The 13,991-nt window shown below is 50.1% G+C and overlaps 1 protein-coding gene across 1 annotated transcript in view; it reads right to left on the bottom strand.

Annotated features, from left to right (window-relative positions):
- Positions 1–3,727: 3,727 nt before the first annotated feature.
- SPINT2 (serine peptidase inhibitor, Kunitz type 2) overlaps positions 3,728–13,991 on the bottom strand; it is a 31,448-nt gene continuing 21,184 nt past the window's right edge. Inside the window, exons 2-7 of the mRNA XM_059152816.1 lie at positions 10,540–10,710; positions 8,067–8,126; positions 6,717–6,770; positions 5,992–6,153; positions 5,624–5,662; positions 3,728–4,389 (exon numbers count right to left, since the gene is read on the bottom strand). Coding sequence (XP_059008799.1) covers positions 4,223–4,389; positions 5,624–5,662; positions 5,992–6,153; positions 6,717–6,770; positions 8,067–8,126; positions 10,540–10,710 — 653 coding nt within the window. The 3' untranslated portion in view covers positions 3,728–4,222. The remainder of the gene's footprint in view (positions 4,390–5,623; positions 5,663–5,991; positions 6,154–6,716; positions 6,771–8,066; positions 8,127–10,539; positions 10,711–13,991) is intronic.

The raw sequence follows: 13,991 nt of genomic DNA, 5'->3' as shown, positions 1-13,991 counted from the left end.
GGGGCAATGGGTGGTACCCCAGGAGCAGGACGTGAGCTGGGGGAACCTGCTACTTGACAGTAAGCGGCTGGCAAGCCTGCCCCTTGTCCTAGGAGCCGTTCCGGCATCCCTCAAGGTGCTCACTGCAGACCCAACTTTGAGAAATGGCCCAGGTAAACAGCTGTCAGGGTCACACACTCCTGGCCTGCCCAGGAGGCCTTGTAGCAGTGTGAGACACAACCCCCAGAGACCTGTCTCTACCAACAGTCCATCTTTCCTGCCTCCTGGTAAATTTTCACAAGTATGCCACTAAGATTAATCTAACAGCCCAAGAGCGAATTTATTCAGTTTCTCTCACACATTTATTTAAAGTGACCTACGAACAGGACTGCAAGCAGCAGCAAGTCCTGCGGATAGGCCAACCTTCTGTCCAGGATCCTGGAGGTTTTCAGCCTTGAAGGAGAGGGCATACTTCAGCCAGCCAGGATGTAGTCGGAGACCAGTCTATCTCCCATTAGGACCCACACAAGGGACTTCACACCGACTTGCAGCTCTTTGGTGTCCTAATAATTACAAGGCCCCACAGCAACCCTCCTGCCCAATGGGGAGATGTTGTGGCTCATTCATTCCCACGTGCGAACACAAATCCTGGGGCACAGTGCACTCCAGGGGAGGATCTGTTAAGCCTGATTTGGACCACCACCACAGGACACTGGCAGAGGCCGGGGCTGCTTAGGCCTCCCAAGTGTGATTCTGTCATCAGCCAGACTGGAGCAAGGCCATGCAGGTCCAGGTGTCTGTCCTTATCTAGGGTGGGGCCTACATTCAGGGGCTGCCACTGAAGGCATCAGGCACTGCACGATCATCTGGGCCCAGGCATGTCGCTGCCCAGCACAGGGCTCAGGGGACCAGGTGACTGGCAGATGGTGGTGCTGGATCTAGAGGACAGGCACTGGATGCACCGCCTACCATTTGGATCTGAGGGGTTCCCTCCCCCAAGGGCTTTCCATCCCAGTAGGTAGGGTTGCCCCTCTCCTATCACCGACTCACCCCCAGAACCTTTTGTTTGGAAGGATCCTGTGTGAACGCAGCTGGTGTGTTTATACAGTTCCACACACCGTGTGGAACACTGCAAGGAGACTCGGTGAGGAGGGCACTCAACGACCAGGTGGTCAGTCACTGCCTTTGCGATTAGGACCAGGCAGTCCAAGAAAGAATCCAGGCAGACTCTTCAAAATTCACTTCAGTTCTTGAGGGCCCCCTCTGGTCGGCCGGCCACCCAGAAGGTGCACCAATCATGTGGGCCTGGGCTTGACGCTGGAGGGGAGAAAGATGCATCTTACGCGCCGATGAGGAGGAAAGAATCCCAAATTTTCAAAATAATTTCTGTAACTCCCAATCCCTCTGACCTGATCTTTACCCAGGAGATGGCCTAGAAATCACCCCGTTCTAGTGGCAGCCACAGTCGGTGAACAAACTCCTCACTCAAGTGTATGGAGCAGGAGGGAACGGTGACAGGTCTTTGCTGAGTGACTTTTTAAAAATCCATTCCACCGGGGCACCTGGGTGGCTCAGTGGGTTAAGCCTCTGCCTTCGGCTCAGGTCATGATCCCAGGGTCCTGGGATCGAACCCCACATCGGGCTCTCTGCTCAGCAGGAAGCCTGCCCCCGCCCCCACTGCCTGCCTCTCTACTTGTGATCTCTGTCAAATTAATAAATAACAAAATCTTAAAAAAAAAAAAAATCCATTCCACCGCCTGGTGATACCAATAGCCTAGGGATGACAAAGACTGTGAAATGGCCACTGAACACCTTGGCTACTGGCCCACTGTTAGGCAGTCTTTCCAACAAGTGCACCACTATTAGTCTGTAAATGGTCCAGAAAGTCCAGATAGTCCTGGTTTCATTTCAAGGGCCACAGTGCCGTGGCTGGAGTCGGCTGCCCAGGCTGGACAGCAGCCCCACGGCCCATCTCAATGGCTGAGACAGCACTGGCCAGCCAAGCAGGGGCCGCAGGTCCAGCGTAGTCCATCGGCCAGGAGCAAGGGGACCATGGGGCCTCCCATTCCGTAAAACAAATGGGACACATGTTGGCAAAAGTGAGTCAGTATGACGACTTCTGCATGGGAAACATGAAAGGACACTACGAAAAACCTTAAAGTTCAACGGTCTGGGTGGTCTTGATCTTCCTACAATACAAAGTGATTTCCAACAGCTTCTTTTAAAATCTAAACACAGGGGTGCCTGCCTGGCTCAGTCCAGAGGTGCACATGACTCTCGAATTTGGGGGCTGTGAGTTTGAGACCCACATTGGGTATAGAGATAATTTAATAAAATCTTTAAAAAAATAAGGGACACCTATGTGGCTCAGTCAGTTAAGCATTTGCTTTCAGCTCAGGTCATAGTCCGAGGCTCCCTGCTCAGTGGGGAGTCTGCTTCTCCTACTCCCTCTGCCCCCTGCCTTGTACTCTCCCTTGCTCTGCTCTAATACACAAAATATTTAAAAACTAAGTAAATAAAAATAAAATCCACTTTTTATCTTCCACACAACTAAGGGAGAGACCAGTCTTGCTAGAATAGGTGGAGAAAGGCCCCCTGCTCAGCCAGAGGCATCACTGGGCTTGAAGTCCCCTGTAGGAAGCTTGAGGGTGGCAGCATGGGTATAAAGGAGGAATAAGCTACCAAGGAAGAATAAGGAGACAGGCAGGCAGGCAGAGGTGGACACCAGCTCTCTAAAGGAGGCTTGCAGAGCACTTCCCTTGCGCCACCCAATGCCTATGATTTCATGTAACCCTCACACACCCAGAGTACAGGTGAGGAAACTGGGGGTTCAAAGAAGTTGAGTGACCTGCTCCCTGCTGCACACCTGGAATGGTGGGTGGAGTCTCTTCCCAGTCCTTCCTGGGACCAGAGGCTCTCCCAGAGGGGGTCCTCATCTATCTGGGATACAGCAGGCAGGTTTCATCTGCTCACCATCCTCTGAGGCTAGATGGCCAGACTGCCTAGAAAGCTTGGCAGGGAGAGGGCCAGAATCCCCGAGCAACATCTCCGCAAATGAGGAAGGCTACAAAGGAGGACGTAAGGTATTTGCACAACCTGCCTCTGGAACAGAGGTCTAAGCCCTATGGGGTGCAAGTCTCTCCCCCAGTGCACAGAATGTGAGCTTTCTGGCCTGAGGGGATTTCTAGTAAGAGCAAAGGGAAGGAGGCCTTGCTCAGCTTCCTGAGTCACCTGTGCAAGTGGAAGCCCCAGGCCACCTGCCTGACCCCATGGGTTCCCCTAACACTGCTCCACGTTCGGGACTATGCGTGTGGACAATGGAGGAGGAAGAAAGGAAGAGCCTCCAGAGTTTAGAGTCAGGGCGGGAACACCCACAGGCAGGCAGCAGAATGGGGGCCAAGCCTGGAGGCCGAATTCAGCCAGGTGGTGGTACCCTGTCCCCATTTCACCGCAGAAGCACATGGGAGACCCGAGAAAGGCTGCAGAGCCACGGAGAAACATGACAATCATGGATGCCAAAGTGATTTGGGTCAAAGCCACTCCAGTCTCAGAAAGGTCTGAGTTTTCCCCTGGCCAGGACACACCCTCAGTCCGGTCCTCCTGTGCCCTCACAGGCAGTGTCTCAAGGTGTGGGTTAGTCTATAGTGGGTCATTATTTCTAGAATGGGACATCTTACATAGTACTCTATGTTAATTCTGGTAGAGTTTAAATCAGCAATCCTACAAAGAAAGCAAGCACTTGCTGAAATTTATTTTAAAAGGGAAGACCCTTTTTATTAAACTTGTACATTTTTTCCTCTTCCTTTCAGAATCCTAATTTTTAAAAAAAACTTACTGTTTACAAAAACAAAAACACATACATCAAACAAAGGAAACCATGAAGACATTACTTTTGCGGTGGGAAAGGACATTACAGGATTCCACGTAATGCCAGAAAACTAAGACCTGGAGCAGAAAACTAAAGTGAAGAGCAGCCGACTCTGACCTGGGGCCAGACCACGTGTAGTGTGAGGCAGAGCCCTCCTCCAAGAAGGTTCTCAAAGCAGACCCAGCCAGGAGAAAAGCCCCCTCACCTTCTGGAGTAACAAACAGACCCAAAGCCCTAATGATCGTAAAAGCACAAACCAATCACTCTATTTTAAAAAGCACATACACACACGCTACACTTGTCTCCCCTCCCTCCCCAGGTTTTCGCCATCCGCAGGGAGGCCCAAGGAAGGGCAGCCTCTTGCTGGCAGGGCCTTCACAGGACGTAGGTGTTCTTCACCAGGTGCTCCTTGTCATCCCCAGTGCTCCAGACGGTGCGGAGGGTGCGCTCCTGGTTCCTCCGGGCCACCCGGATCAGGCAGACCACAGAGGCGCCCAGCAAGACGATCAGGACCATCACGAAGAGCCCCACCAGGACCACCACTGGGGAGCAGAGAAAGGCTTCAGAACCAGAAGGGCAAGAAGAAGCACAGCCAGCGCGCAGCCGCACAGGGGGCAGCAGGACTCGTGCACGCAGGCTCAGGGCAAGGACCAGCAGCTGCTGTGCCAGACCTCCCTGGACCCCAGCCCCAGAGGGGGTCTGGAGGAAGGACACCGCCTGCCTGAGGAATCCTCAGGGAGTGTACAGTCCTGAGGAGGAGGTAACTGAGAAAAGGAGGTGCCGTGTTAGGTGTACCCAGTGGCTGTGTGTGTTCTCTCTTTCTGAACAAAAAAATCCCACTTCCACTCTGTACTTCCACCTCTCGGGGGCAAATCGTACAGGAATCCAAATCCTCCAAATGGGTACCAGGATGTAAAAAGCACATACCTCTGGCTTGTGTGTAAACATAAAACACCGAGGATTGTGTTCATACAGCACAGCTTGTGTAGGCATCAGCTAAGATGCCTTCCTTCAGGTGGGGCTGCAGCTAAGAATGTGGCCTGCTGTGCCAGTGCCCTGGCTCCCTCTCCCACGTGAAGCCGTGTGGCTACCGAATGGACAAGGGCTGTTCCTTCTCCACCCGCAACCCTCCATGGCTGGGCTGCTTTCTGCCCTGTGCCTGGCAACCCAGATTCCAGCTTCGCTTGTCTAGAACAGAGCAGACATGCAGGCCAGGTCTGGGCTCCTGAACAGGAAAACAGGTGTAAAGAGGCCAAACCAGTGTGGCCGGTCCTTGTGCAAACACCATCATCCATGACTCAGGCAAATCCAAAACAAAAGCGAGAGGCGGCCCGGGGTCTTGTCAGACCAGCCTGCTTGGGGACAACAGCATTGGCCCTGCCTCGCTCGGCCCACACACAGTAAGGGCTCTCCAACTTCCTGTCACCCACGAGCAACTCAGCACACCCCTCAGCAGCTAAGTTCCCTCCAAACCTAGAGACAGCCTGAGGCCTGTGTGCAGCAGAAGGCATAAGCCCAACAGTAGGACTTGTCCTCCTGTCACACCCCGGGAGACTGCCTTCCTCCAGCTCCCCTGCCCCATTTATTATAATACCTGCCGGGACAAACATCCACTGTATGTTTCAAGCTGCCTGACTGTTCTCATGCAAAAACAGGGCTTTCAACCCAAAAGGGGTTTACAGTGAAGGATTATGTGTCAGAGACAACAGGAGCCTGCAAAAACACAGCTGAGCTTAGTCAGGGCAGGCAGGCGGAAGAGGGCTGGAGGCCTCTTACCTTTAGAGCCACGGGGGAGGAAAGGATACAACTGCTTGCCTGGAAAAGAACACATAACGCCAAGGTCAGCTCACGGTCCTCCTGCCCTCCAGAGCTACCACCAACCAGGGATTCACAGGAGGCTCTTTCTGAGGGATTTCTTCCAGCTCTTTTGAGGTTCTGAGGCTTTACTATCCTGGTGGGGACCTAGGACACATCTGTGCAACAGCTGGGCCCAAAGCCCATCTCTTCCCCACAAGGGAGCCAGAGAATGGTAGCGTCCAAATGGCAGCACTGCTGAGGTCTTCTTTTAGGGACAGGGACATGTCCTCTCAAGGACCTCGTCCACAAACCACTGTCTCTTGCATTTAGGAATCAGGCAGGCTCACCAAGGCAGTGGTGCATGCACTCCTCCTCAGAGAGGTAGCTATTTTTATTGCCCCGGCACCCTCCGTAGATGAAGCTGTCGCAAGAGTTCTTCTCTGCATCAAAGTACCAGCGTGGGAAAGACGCGCGGCAAGGCCCAGTGACTGCTTTGGCAGTGCAGTATTCTGGGAACGACACAACCCAAAGAGTACGAGTTAGCAGAGCTCAGATGTGAAGCGGAGCTGGAATGTTCCTGAACAGTCACACTGCTACCCGCCAACACAGAAACAGCTCTCTGCCAAAGGAACTTGTAAATTACAGAAAGGGCCAGTCTGGCCCACTTGACAGTCCTCCATGTTTTGGGGGAATCTTTCTCTTTACAGCCAAACTCCTATCAGTAAGGAGATCACTCTATGTCAGGCACCGTTCTAGGGACTGCACATGTATTAATTTTTTATTAATGAATCTCCCTAAGAGATCTGTTGTTGAGAAGCTCATTTCATACTCGGGAGTCAGATGCAGGCCCCTCCCCGCGGCCACACAGCTGGGGAGAGGCAGAGCCAGCCCACCAGACGGCCTCTCCAAAGTCAAGCTTCACCGCCCACTTGTGTGCCATAGCCACTTCCAGCAGAGGTCAGGAAGCTCTGCTCTACACCTTCCTTAATGGAAATATTCAAGTGTGTCTCAATTCCCAACTAAGAAAAAAACCATGTTTTTCCCATACACAAGTATTTTTAAAATGTTATACCTTGGTAGTCAAAAATGTCACTGGAGAGGTCATCAGAATCCTGCCTTCTGGAAACTATAACAGAAACATCCAAGTCAGGGAGGCTGGGATGGACACAGTACACACAGACTGGCTGGGGTGGGGACTAGCAGGGCCCACTGAGGAAGCACGGACACTCTGGCACCTAGAAGTGGAGTCTCCTCCTTGGGTAGGTCTGTCGCCTCCCAGGCATCACAGGCTCTATCATACACACTGCAATGAATGCTGGATGGGGAGGCCTGCCTGTCACCTCAGGGGTTACTAAGGAAATTCATCCGAGCCACAATTTCTGGAGTGATGAGCAAGATGGTCTTGTTCACTCTCTGACATAGTGAGGAGCGCCCTCCTGGAGATATTTTCTTCTACAACAAGATGGAAACTAGAGAGACCATGCCAATGCCTGATGTTCTAGATGACCCTGGAGGCCTGCTTGGGAATAAAGACTAAACCCAGGCAAAGCAATGGTCAGGACAGTCAAAGGATTCCTGGCCTAGGACAACTCAAGAGTGACTGGAACAAGCCAGCAAACCACTGACCTAATAAATGCTCACTCTCACCTAACCACTGGTGCCAGAACCAGAGGACCAAAGTCAAGGCTGCAATCAGTGCAGAGCCAATGGCCAAATTGGGGGGGGGGGGGGGGTGCTGCCCTCAAATGGGACAGGGGCAGATTCCCTCCCTCCACAGCAGGTCTTGCCCAGCAGAGCCCACTGCCTGCCTGGGAACTGGCCTTCAAGAAAGCTGGGCTGGACTTGCCAGTGCATCTGGACCACTCACCCCAGGCTCCTGATGCATGCAGAGTCCTTTAAGCATAAAGGAGGAATGGGGCAGCTGCTGTCAGCACTACAAAGCAAGCTAACACAAAGCTCGAGATCAAGGATTGCCCTGGGAATGGAGGCGGGGGTGGCAGAAGACAGAGGACTCGGTATGGGGAGGGGGACAGCAAGTACAACCAAGAACGAAGTAGACAAATGAGGCAAGGAGAGGCAGAGAGGGGCAGTGAAGACAACACAGCAGGCAGAGGCCAGGGGACTTGAGGCCAGGCCAGCCCAGAGACGGAAGGGTTCTGAGCCGCAGTCAACAGCAACAGCCACAATCCCTTGTCCCCCAGGAGGAAGCAGAGCAAGCGGGAAGCCCAAGAGCGCCCCTGGGCCCCCTCATCCGCTGGGGAGTATGAAATCCCTGGTGAGAGGACACCAGCCAGGAGCTAGAAGCTGTTGCCCAGGCAGAGCCCCAGGTGAGGTGGAAGCCCTCACATGACTCCCAAATTACAGATGTCCTTCTGTGGTCCAGATGGCCCGCCATTCTATCCTAGACTGTTTAAGAACCTACCACTTGGGACAGCGGAATCCGCTCCATTCCTTCTGGTGGCCAGCTCATCAATGGTGTTCTCTGCAAGGGGACAAACACATGAGAAAGTGCATGTCAAGAATGCGCTGTGGCGGGGCACCTGGGTGGCTCAGTGGATTAGGCCGCTGCCTTCTGCTTGGGTCATGATCTCAGTGTCCTGGGATCCAGCCCCGCATCGGGCTCTTTGCTCAGCAGGGAGCCTGCCTCTCTCTCTCTCTCTCTGTCAAATAAATAAAATCTTAAAAAAAAAAAAAAAAAAAAAAAAAGAATGCGCCGTGACACAGAACAGGCAGAGTCCCCTGAGCCGCCATGGTCCCAGGTGCCTCTCACCGAGACTCCCATTTCTCCTTTATGTGGGCCCTTTGATGTACATGCTGGACCACAAGCCTGCAAGAACTCAGAAATAAGGAACCAAGACGGCCCCTGTGGGCTCAACTTTAAGACCCCTCACTGGTAATCAGAGCAAAAATGTATGAAATGACTTTAAAAAGACATACTGGGGAGCACCGGGGTGGCTTAGTGGGTTGAGCCTCTGCCTTTGGCTCAGGTCATGATCTCAGGGTCCTGGGATCAAGCCCCGCATTGGGCTCTGCTCAGCGGAGAGCCTGCTTCCTCCTCTCTCTCTGCCTGCCTCTCTGCCTACTTGTGATTTCTGTCAAAAAATAAAAAATAAAAAGACAGAATGGCTTCCAGGGCCAAATAATCTGTTTAACTGTATTAACTCACCCAATGAATTAAGAAAGTGAGGTAATGCAGTAGTCTGAACATATTTCATGCCACCCAACTGTGGGAAATAGGAAAATTTTAAGCTACGTGTATTTTCTCTCACATACACATGAAATGATGGGGTAGGGTGGAGAGGCCAGCCAGCGAAGGAGGTACAAAAAGAGAAGCACTGGCAGGGTCCAGAAGGACAGGACCTGGCTCCCCTGCCTCCCAGAGGTTCCCAGCAGACCCAGGGCAGAGGCACAGGGCCGGCATCACCTGATGCCACTGAACATCCGTATCACAAGTCAGCACCCCTTGTTCCGCCCCTCTGCACAGCCAGCAATTTTCTGGGAATCTGGCTGTGCGGCTTGCCTGCATGGACTAAAGGTACAGCCGACTCAGAGACGTGAGTGTCGGGTCCCCTGGGCAGTTCTGGTTCTCATTATAAATTAATAAACTGACATTCTTATGATATTGGCTTCCCACAGAGAGTGCCTGCTTGGGAGAGAATATGCTGGCAAAAGACTCCAGCGACTCGTTCCTGCTCCCAAACCCGTGGGCGAGCTTCCATGAGACATGCAGTGGGGCCACACTTGGGTGCCCACACAGGAGCTCTCTGGGACCCCTGACCACGGACCACCTCTCCAGCAAAACACAACAACATGTGACCCTTTGTAACAACATCCTGTTGGAATGCCCACTGTTCAGTTCTTATTTCTTAAAATTTCAACCATTTTCCTGAAAAGTAAGGAGAAGCTAAAACAGGCAGGCACATTTGCTACAGATAACTCTTAATGGAAAAGGAAGAGAAAAGGTAGCAAAAATATTTCCCTTTAATTCCTGCTCCCATACCGGATCACAGTGGACAACAACAAAAAAAAATCAGTAAGTATTTTCCTCAGTCACCATCTGATAAGGTTACCGCCCAAAAGGTGAGGGACTTGGCTGTATGATCCCAAAGGAACACCCGGCCACCTCAGTTTTCTAAATACTTATTGAATGTCTGCAGGGCAGTGCAACACAAAGATCAACAAAACATTCCTCGAGGTGCTCCGTCACTCTGGGCTTGTGTGCTCGAGCACCATTTTGAACCTCAGGCCACAGCCAAGGCCACTGCTGTTTACCCCTCTTCGTGTACAACTTTAATAAGCATATCTGCTTTCTGAACACAGAACTGAAAGCCAAGGGAGATTAGAGCCAGTGTGTGAGGAGACATAAAACCCAACAAGGATGCAGGCTCATCTCTAGAGCAGGGACCCCAGGACCCCAGGATCATGACTCGAGCCGAAAGCAGACACTTAACCGACTGAACCACCCAGGCACCCCAAGTATGTTCCAGTTTTAATTTGACTCATAGCTTGGCTGGCTGGGTAAGCTCAAGTCATTTGTCCCAGAAGTAAAAATAACCCAAATGCCCAGGGAGCAGGTGGGCAGCCTGTCTGAGTGGCCTGCAGGACTCACCTCTTCTAGGTCTGACTTACGCTCAGCAGTGGGAGAAAGAAGTCAAGACAGCCACGTCCCCTCCCCCCAGCTCCAGCCTGTGGTCTACTCTCTTTTCTGGGAAGAGGGAGAAGACCGCTATGAAACCACTGTGTGGGCGACCTTCAAACTGTGCCTGTTTCTTCTGCTTTTTAAAAACATCCCCCAAGTTCAGCCAGGAAGAAGAGAGCACAAGGCAAAAGGCATCACATCCCAGTTAATAAATTATCTCTAGGTTATACCATTTCTCCATGGAATAATGTCTTACCTGTGACACCAGCACATTTCTCAAGACAGTCCTCTTTGGTCATGTAATTATTTTTATTCCCGTCACAGCCACCATACACAAACTGCTGGCAGGACCCATCAGTGACATTGTACCACCATCTAGGGAAAGAGGCCCTGCATCTTCCCACTTTCTTCGGAACTCGACAAAAGTCTAAAATACAAAGCAGAGACCAGTTGGCTTGGCAGGGCAATCTTGCCAACAGAGAAGATGCACAGACCTACAGGAGGCGGCCCCCAATTTTCCTGAAACCCAAGATCCAGCACAGCTTCTCTGCGAGCCCTTTCTTAAGTGCAGCCACCAAGCTTAGTGACTCCTTCCTTGTACAGGCAAGAAACACATCATATAACAACAAAGATACCAACCCACCCAACTTAACTATATTTCAGTTGCCTGTTCCTCTGTCCCTGCTCCCGATTATTAAAGACACACAACATCCAGTGTAGAAAAAGGCCTTCGAAGGCAAAAAACCCACACCAGACGCCAAGGGGGAACTTAGCACTGAAGGATGTGTCTTAACCTTCTTTATCCACTATTTGACCAGGTCAGCCACTTCACACTCAAATTTCCACAAGAGCCTCATAAAGCAGCTCCTCACTCTAGCCCTCCCGCCTCCCAAGGCAACTGACAGCACGCCTCTGCTCCAGGCTTTTATCTGAGCATTCCAAGAGGAGCCCCCAAATCAGACCCTACTCTAGTACAAGGGAAACAAACCAAAAAATGTTATAAAATTCCAGCCAGCTACATCTGTCTCTGAAAGGCCTAGATAGCTCCTGCCTCTTAAGAAGGTAGAGATAGGGGCGCCTGGGTGGCTCAGTGGGTTAAAGCCTCTGCCTTTGGCTCAGGTCATGATTCCAGGGTCCCGGGATCGAGCCCCACATTGGGCTCTCTGCTCAGCGGGGAACTTGCTCACCCCCCCGCCCCCCGCTCTCTGCCTGCCTCTCTGCCTACTGTGATCTCTGTCTGTCAAATAAATAAATAAATAAATAAATAAATATTTTAAAAAAAGAAAGAAAGAAAGAAAACAATATTAACTCAGTGAGGCAGACAATTTTTAAAAGGTATGCATAATGTAGGGAGGTGATATTCTATTGAAATTAAGAATACAGGCTCTATTGTCTGACTTCTAGCAACTGAAAATGAGCTTTAAGCTGTGAGGGTTAATAATACCTCAGTGCCTCTGTTTATTATAAAATTAGCAAAGAAAGTTTAAGAATATCACCTACTACATGTAACTGTTTTGAAGAATAAACAAGACAATCTAGGGGTGCCTAGGTGGCTCAGCTGGTTAAGTGTCTGCCTTTGCCTCAGGTCATGATTCTGGGGTCCTGGGACTGAGTTCCGAGTCAGGCTCCCTGCTCAGCAGAAAGCCTGCTTCTCCCTCTTTCTCTGCCTGCTGCTCAGCCTACTTGTGTTCTCTATCAAATAAATAAATAAAATCTTAAAAAAATAAATAAGACAATCCATATAAACACTAAAAAGTATAAGATGGCTGATATAAATTATTTATCACTACTGAAAACAAAAGTCATTATATAACCCTTAATCCATTATTATACAAGGAAATTAATTCTGCTGCATTATGCTTTTCTCATAGAAAATTTGTGCTCCTTGAGCTTTCTCTTTACTTTTAAAAATTTCAGTTCCTACCTTTGAGAAAATATAGTTTTTCTGAAGACTTCAAATGATCCTCCTGTCTCAGCCTCCCAAGTAGCTGTGACTACAGGCATGTGCCACTGTCTAAATTATAAATTATGAAAGCTTGTATTATTTAATAATTTGGTGCCACAATAAGATTGTGAACGACATTCCTAATATCTAAGATGTGAAAATTAAGTGTTCTTCAAAGAAGAGCCCTGGCATTTCCTCCTCCCTAACAAACAGAGGTACAAGGAAACCCATGATTGGGCTAGATTTCTTTTTCAAACTAGGAGTAGAATTCTGTCTCTTATAATTTCACCAATTATATTTTGCCAAAACAAAGCCACAAAGAAATGTTCACACATAAACTAGAAGCACATACACCAAAATATTAAAAGTGATTATTTTAGACAGTGAGATTTTCTTTTTAAATTTCTTAGGACATTAGGGGTGCCTGGGTGGCTCAGTCATTAAGTATCTGCCTTTGACTCAGTTCATGATCCCAGGGTTCTGGGATAGAGCTGGCTCCCGCAAAGCAGGAAGCCTGCTTCTCCCTCTCCTGCTCCCTCTGCTTGTATTCCCTCTCTCGCGGTCTGTGTGTCCAAAAAATAAATAAATAAATAAAATCTTGGGGCGCCTGGGTGGCTCAGTGGGTTAAAGCCTCTGCCTTCAGCTCGGGTCATGGTCCCAGGGTCCTGGGATCGAGCCCCATATCGGGCTCTCTGCTCAGCAGGGAACCTGCTTCCTCCTCTCGCTCTCTCTCTGCCTACCTGTGATCTCTATCTGTCACACAAATAAAAAAAAAAATCTTAAAAAAAAAAAACCACCAACTTCTTAGGACATTAATTTCTTTTGCAATAGGTCTGCATTATTTTTATTTTTTTTTTAAGATTTTATTTATTCATTCGACAGATAGATCACAAGTAGGCAGAGAGGCAGGCAGAGAGAGAGAGAGGAGGAAGCAGGCTCCCCCCCAGCAGAGAGACTGATGCGGGGCTCGATCCCAGGAGTCCGAGATCATGACCTGAGCCGAAGGCAGCAGCCTCAACCCACTGAGCCACCCAGGCGCCCCTGCATTTTTTTTTTTAATTTTTTATTTATCAGAGAGAGAGAGGGAGAGAGAGCGAGCACAGGCAGACAGAATGGCAGGCAGAGGCAGAGGGAAAAGCAGATTCCCTGCTGAGCAAGGAGCCTGATGTGGGACTCGATCCCAGGGCGCCAGGATCATGACCTGAGCCGAAGGCAGCCGCTTAACCCACTGAGCCACGCAGGTGCCCCCCCTGCATTATTTTTATTATAATAAACACAACATAAAGATATTCAAAAGTATTTAAGATATTTTAAGTCACTGTTACGGCAGAGGCTATATTTTCAACATTAAAGAAAAATCTATTTTTTTTAACATTTTTTAAAAGATTTTATTTATTTATTTGACAGAGACAGAGAGAGAGAGAGCACAAGCAGTCAGAGAGAGAGAGAGAAGCAGGCTCCCCACTGAGCAGAGAGCCCGATGCTAGGCTCGATCCCAGGGCCCTGGGATCATAACCTGAGCCGAAGGCAGCAGCTTAATCCACTGAGCCACCCAGGCACCTTAGGGGTACCTGGGTGGTTCAGTGGGTTAAAGCCTCTGTCTTCAGCTCAGGTCATGATCTCAGGGTTCTGGGATCGAGACCCGAATTGGGCTCTCTGCTCAGCGGGGAGCCTGCTTCTCTCTCTCTCTCTGCCTGCCTCTCTGCCTACTTGTGATCTCTGTCAAATTAAAAAAAATAAAAATAAAAAAAGAAGGTAGAGAT

Source organism: Mustela lutreola, chromosome 16 (assembly GCF_030435805.1).
Source record: "Mustela lutreola isolate mMusLut2 chromosome 16, mMusLut2.pri, whole genome shotgun sequence".
Classification (NCBI taxonomy): domain Eukaryota; kingdom Metazoa; phylum Chordata; class Mammalia; order Carnivora; family Mustelidae; genus Mustela; species Mustela lutreola.
This window is presented reverse-complemented; position numbering and strand designations above follow the sequence as displayed.